At 63.0% G+C, this 6,584-nt stretch overlaps 1 protein-coding gene across 1 annotated transcript; it reads left to right on the top strand.

Moving 5' to 3' along the window:
* Positions 1 to 2,384: 2,384 nt before the first annotated feature.
* Positions 2,385 to 3,171, top strand: EMIHUDRAFT_248617 (hypothetical protein; the record flags this gene model as incomplete). The annotated part of the gene is made up of 3 exons (XM_005762263.1): positions 2,385 to 2,482; positions 2,839 to 2,921; positions 2,990 to 3,171. 3 exons carry the CDS (start codon positions 2,385 to 2,387, stop codon positions 3,169 to 3,171), a joined length of 363 nt encoding a protein of 120 aa, XP_005762320.1.
* Between the last annotated feature and the right edge of the window lie 3,413 nt (positions 3,172 to 6,584).

Below are 6,584 nucleotides of genomic sequence, written 5' to 3' on the forward strand. Positions count from 1 at the left end.
GCGAAGCCCTTCGAGACGCCTTTCGCCACGCAGAAGTGCTCGACGGAGTCGAGCGCGGCCATTACGCGTGAGCGAAGGCCCTCGTCCTCGAGCGCACCACACAGCTCGCCTCCGGTGCAGCTCGCCGTTAGAGCCGGCGAGTGCAGCTCGCCTGCCAGCTTCTGCAGCGCGCTCACGCGCAGCGTCGACTTGAGGTCCGTGTTGACGCGCCGCGCGAGCCCCGCCCCAACCAAATCGTCGGGGGCGATCGACGCGTCGGGCGGGATAGGCCGCAATACTAAGGCCAACAGCTGCTCCATCGCCACATAATTCCTCCCGCGCGCCGACGCGTCGAAGGCAGCGAGCAGCGCCGGCGAGCAGCGCTCCTGCTCGAGGATAGAACGCGCCATGGAGACAAGCGCCGTCCGCGTTGCCACCGGACCGTGCTCGCCTTGGATGCCTCGCACGCACCAACTCTCTCACAGCACACCAGGTTCGACACAGGTACGCCACGGTACCAAAAGAAACCTGGAAGCGTCATCTTACTTTCCCGTGGGAATTTCGCGCCATTTAGTAGGGCCCCAAGACGATCACTGTACACTGAGTAGCAGAGTAGGCCCAAAATCCCCACTGGGCCAGGTAGAGTAACCCTACTTAGTAAGGGCCCGGGCGGGGCGTCTACGCCCTTATACTTAGGGTACCCGGGGATTTTGGACGGATAGAAAAAAGCCCTCCTCTCATGGCTGACCCTGGGCATGGCCTCTCTGGGGATGACGCCTGTTACAGTCTGTTGCGGGCATTAAGAAAACAGGATCGCGCGGCACGCCGCCGTTTGCGTTTCTAAGGACTAAGCCTTTCCACCCACCCCACCCACCCCACGCCGTGGTTTCTTAGCTTCGATCGAGAGAGCCGGTGTGTGCCACATTTCTTGTTGGCTTCTAAATCTCTCTCTCTCGACCGGCACCCCAGGTCAGCCGGGATCCTAGGAATTTTTAGGTAAAATGACAATAAGGAAGCGCTGGACCGATGCGCCAGTCAGCAGTCTTGGGATGGCAGGAAGTCAGGAAGACGCACACACCTCCATCCACACCGCCCAGAACACCGCAGACTTGGGCAAAATGACAAGTGCGCCGCGCCGCAGGCGAAGAGAAAATTTGAGCGGGGCTCCTGTTCATTCACACTCGTGTGTGGGCCCTTTCTTGGCAAACCTGTATTTTTTTGTTTTGGGTACATTCCCGTCGGAATTTTGCTGGCCTCCTAATTTTGCTGGTGTACCGTAGGCGTATGGTCTCCCCTTGATGGTCCTAGGCGGGCTTCTTCACAGGAGTCGATCTTGGAGAGGGGCAGTGCTCACTCTGCACTCTCTGGTCGGCCTGCTGTATCGACCCGTCGTGGCTTCACATCTACCTCGTGCCAGCGGCTCTCCTCGGCACCAGAGCGCTCCATCGAACGCCAGAGCCTGTCCTGGGGCGGGTCCCCACGCCCTTACAATCATACGCATAAAAAAACCCGGACTCAATCGATTGTACTGCGGTGGTGTGAGTGAATGCACCATGAGCAAAAACCTGACTTGGCCTGCGTTCAACGCGACCCGAGGGCATCTCCCACACTGCCGCACGCTAGCTACACTCACGATCCCCACAGGACATTCGGTTACTCCAGCGGGCCGGGGCGGGTGTCCCCCGTCGGGAACTGCCTGCCCTGTCATCAAGAGCGCTATTTAAAAGGTGATCAGCGCTGTGGCACCTTCTTTCCGTTGCCTCACCAGCTCTTTCGTGCCGTCCCCGCACGGCAGGGCTTCGCGTGGAAAATCACATCCTCGCGATTCTCGGGCTTTGGCTGCCAGCGGATGTGGCTGGCGCAAATACACTCCGAATTACCGCATATGTGAGTAGCCTCGTGGTCTTTGCTCGGCGGAGGCCCGTGGACAGCCGCACATATCCAGCGGTGCAGTCGGACTATGCGAAGGCGGCCTGACCCTGTGCGCGGCCAAGTCAAGTCTTTCCGCGTCTTCTTCATGCCTGACGGCGGGTGGGTGCGCCGTCCTTGCACGCGTATGTAGGAGCGCTTGCCGTACCGCTCCTTGCTCTTCCAGACAACAAAGGATCCTGCAGCTTTGGCTGCATCTGGGATCACACACGAGTCGGTGAGGCGCGTGCCGCCCTTGATCGAGTCGAGGCTCATCGCCCGATCCAGCAGAGCGCCGCCCCCGGTGACCCAGCCGAGCACCGCACGGAGGGTGTCTGCGGCGGGAAAGCCTTTGGCATCGAGCAGGCGTACGCGGCGTGCGCCGCGTGCCATCTACACGGTGTTTAAAAGCGGCGATCGCGGATATTCGAAGCTCGTTTTCTTTTTCTCGCTACGGCGTGTCACTAGTGACGAGCCCCTGCTCCTTGGTGCTCTCGATGGCTGCGAAGCGGCGGCGGCTCGACATGGAGTCTCTGGCGCTCGAAGAGAGCGTTCAAAAGCGCATTGCTGCGTCGTATCTGATCAACTTTCGAGAGTACAGTCCGGCCGAAGCCGCCGCGGCCACCGGCTACACGCGAGCGGCTGCTTCCACACGCCCTGGAAAGCTCACCTTACGTCCGGCTGCAAAGCTGCCGTTTTCAGTGCGATGACAAGTGGCCGCCACTCTAGATAGGATCTTGCTCTCCCTGCTCACGAGCTTCTCTTCACTGCGCCACTCTTGGCATGTGGCAAGCACCCGCCCCGGTGGTGCCCCTGGGAGGAAGAAGAAACCGAGACGACTCATGGCCTGCCGCTGCGAGACCGTTTCTGAAAGTGAAACGCATGCGTTCAACGCGACCCGAGGGCATCTCCCACACTGCCGCACGCTAGCTACACTCACGATCCCCACAGGACATTCGGTTACTCCAGCGGGCCGGGGCGGGTGTCCCCCGTCGGGAACTGCCTGCCCTGTTATCAAGAGCGCTATTTAAAAGGTGATCAGCGCTGTGGCACCTTCTTCCCGTTGCCTCACCAGCTCTTTCGTGCCGTCCCCGCACGGCAGGGCTGCGCGTGGAAAATCACATCCTCGCGATTCTCGGGCTTTGGCTGCCAGCGGATGTGGCTGGCGCAAATACACTCCGAATTACCGCATATGTGAGTAGCCTCGTGGTCTTTGCTCGGCGGAGGCCCGTGGACAGCCGCACATATCCAGCGGTGCAGTCGGACTATGCGAAGGCGGCCTGACCCTGTGCGCGGCCAAGTCAAGTCTTTCCGCGTCTTCTTCATGCCTGACGGCGGGTGGGTGCGCCGTCCTTGCACGCGTATGTAGGAGCGCTTGCCGTACCGCTCCTTGCTCTTCCAGACAACAAAGGATCCTGCAGCTTTGGCTGCATCTGGGATCACACACGAGTCGGTGAGGCGCGTGCCGCCCTTGATCGAGTCGAGGCTCATCGCCCGATCCAGCAGAGCGCCGCCCCCGGTGACCCAGCCGAGCACCGCACGGAGGGTGTCTGCGGCGGGAAAGCCTTTGGCATCGAGCAGGCGTACGCGGCGTGCGCCGCGTGCCATCTACACGGTGTTTAAAAGCGGCGATCGCGGATATTCGAAGCTCGTTTTCTTTTTCTCGCTACGGCGTGTCACTGGTGACGAACCCCTGCTCCTTGGTGCTCTCGATGGCTGCGAAGCGGCGGCGGCTCGACATGGAGTCTCTGGCGCTCGAAGAGAGCGTTCAAAAGCGCATTGCTGCGTCGTATCTGATCAACTTTCGAGAGTACAGTCCGGCCGAAGCCGCCGCGGCCACCGGCTACACGCGAGCATCAGATGCAGCACTTTGGGCAAAGCGCCTGCGCTCTGCGTGCACGCCATACAAGCAATGGGGTAAGAGGCGCGGCCCTGCGCCCATCATGACCGAGCAGGACGCGGATGCGCTGGGCGAGGCGCTCTATGACGATCCAATGGGCACGGGCGTCGGCCGCGTGGCGTCCACTCTCAACATGCCTGACGTGAGCACGTCCACTTTATACCGCGGGCTGATTGCGCACGATTGGCGCGTTCAGCCGCCCGTGGGCGACCTTGGGCTGGAGAATGACGCGCCAAGAAGGCAGATACGTCTCGAATTCTGCAAGAGGGCCGCTCGACGCTCGCTTCACGTGAAGGGAACCTTCTCCGACTCAAAGTACTTTGGTGGCGGCGGCTCTTTTGTGCCAAATCCCTACGGCAAGAAGTGGGCGCGAGACGGCAAGCCCCGGTGCATAGATCTACGCAAAGCGTCCTTCAAACAGCACGTGTACGCCGCCATCACGCCGTACGGCGCGTCCGACATCTACTTTGCTACCGGGACTACCGGCATCGCGCACGGCTACTTGAAGGAGCGCAACGTGAAGAAGTCCGCGCTGAAGGCGGCCGCCCAGGCACTTGGCCTCGACGTGTCGGGAACAAAGGCCTCGATCATGGAGCGCCTCTTGCAGCATGCGGGCGGCGATCCGGACAACCCCAGCCTCGTCGCCCATCTGGGCTCACGCCCCATCCGGCCGGGCGTCGGAAACGAGGAGTATGTGGATATTTTGCTTGGCCACGGACCGTACAGTGGCCAGAAGGGGCTCCTGCGGGATTGCCAGGACAGATTTGCGGGGACTCGGTACGCAGACAGCTGGTGGTGGCAGCAGGATGGCGCGAGCGTCCACACGCAAGGCCACACCGCGAGGGGCGAGGCGACGGCCGAGGCGATCAAGTCGGTGGCGCCGAACCAAACCACGGACTGGCCGTCACGGTCGCCTGATTTGTCGTTGATTGAAAGCACTTGGGCATACGCCGAGCGGCTGCTGTGGACCGATTACAGAGACCAGTGGACCGACGCGGCTTCGATGCGCGAGGCGCTGAAGAAGCTCTGGCGTGAGCGCATCACGCCAGAGTACTGTAAGAACTTGTTCGGCTCGTGGGAGGGGCGGCGGCGGGGGTGTATCGAGGTGGGCGGCGGGAAAGTGAAGGGGCGTTAGTGTGATTCACGCATGCTCTCATGACAGCTGTAAAAATTCCGCCTCCCATGGTATGCGACAGCAAGAGCGATGTGTGTTCTGCCGCCTCACCAGTGACCGAGCGGGGGGCCGAGGGGCGGAGAGCTCAAGGTGGCGACGGAGCGCCGACGGCGGCGATGCGCTTGCGGATCAAAGCTTCGGCATGTGTGCTGGAGAGGGGGCGCCTCCCGTCCACCGGGTGCGATCCGGGTCGGCTATCGACTCGCTCTTGCGTCGCGGCGCTTTGCTACGGTGCTTGGCGGGAGTCAGGGTGCGACGCCGAGCCCTCTCGCTCTGAGCGTCGAGGATCGGAGTCAAGACTGACGGTTCACGCTCTCTCCTCCCGCACAGAGTTCGCATTTACGGCCGTGGCGCCGCTACTACCCACCATGACGACGGTGGGGTCGGGGGTGGCGATCGGTAGTCCGGCGATCTCGAGTGCTGGTGGCGGCCGATCCGGTCTCGAGGGGCCGAGAGCTCAAGGTGGCGACGGAGCGCCGACGGCGGCGATGCGCTTTCGGATCAAAGCTGCGGCATGTGTGTTGGAGAAGGGGCGCCTCCCGTCCACCGGGTGCGATCCGGGTCGGCTATCGACTCGCTCTTGCGTCGCGGCGCTTTGCTACGGTGCTTGGCGGGAGTCAGGGTGCGACGCCGAGCCCTCTCGCTCTGACCGTCGAGGATCGGAGTCAAGCCTGACGGTTCACGCTCTCTCCTCCTTCACAGAGTTCGCATTCACGGCCGTGGCGCCGCTACTACCCACCATGACGACGGTGGGGTCGGGGGTGGCGATCGGTAGTCCGGCCATCTCGAGTGCTGGTGGCGGCCGATCCGGGCTCGAGCGGGGCGGAGAGCTCAAGGTGGCGACGGAGCGCCGACGGCGGCGATGCGCTTTCGGATCAAAGCTGCGGCATGTGTGCTGGAGAGGGGGCGCCTCCCGTCCACCGGGTGCGATCCGGGTCGGCTATCGACTCGCTCTTGCGTCACGGCTCTGTTGCTACGGTGCTTGGCGGGAGTCAGGGTGTGGGACGCCGAGCCCTCTCGCTCTGAGCGTCGAGGCTCGGAGTCAAGACTGACGGTTCACGCTCTCTCCGCCCGCGCAGTGTTCGCATTCACGGCCGTGGCGCCGCTACTACCCACCATGACGACGGTGGGGTCGGGGGTGGCGATCGGTAGTCCGGCCATCTCGAGTGCTGGTGGCGGCCGATCCGGTCTCGAGGGGCCGAGAGCTCAAGGTGGCGACGGAGCGCCGACGGCGGCGATGCGCTTTCGGATCAAAGCTGTGGCATGTGTGCTGGAGAGGGGGCGCCTCCCGTCCACCGGGTGCGATCCGGGTCGGCTATCGACTCGCTCTTGCGTCACGGCTCTGTTGCTACGGTGCTTGGCGGGAGTCAGGGTGTGGGACGCCGAGCCCTCTCGCTCTGAGCGTCGAGGCTCGGAGTCAAGACTGACGGTTCACGCTCTCTCCGCCCGCGCAGTGTTCGCATTCACGGCCGTGGCGCCGCTACTACCCACCATGACGACGGTGGGGTCGGGGGTGGCGATCGGTAGTCCGGCCATCTCGAGTGCTGGTGGCGGCCGATCCGGTCTCGAGGGGCCGAGAGCTCAAGGTGGCGACGGAGCGCCGACGGCGGCGATGCGCTTTCG

The sequence above is a fragment of the Emiliania huxleyi genome (genome assembly GCF_000372725.1).
Source record: "Emiliania huxleyi CCMP1516 unplaced genomic scaffold EMIHUscaffold_687, whole genome shotgun sequence".
Classification (NCBI taxonomy): Eukaryota; Haptophyta; order Isochrysidales; family Noelaerhabdaceae; genus Emiliania; species Emiliania huxleyi.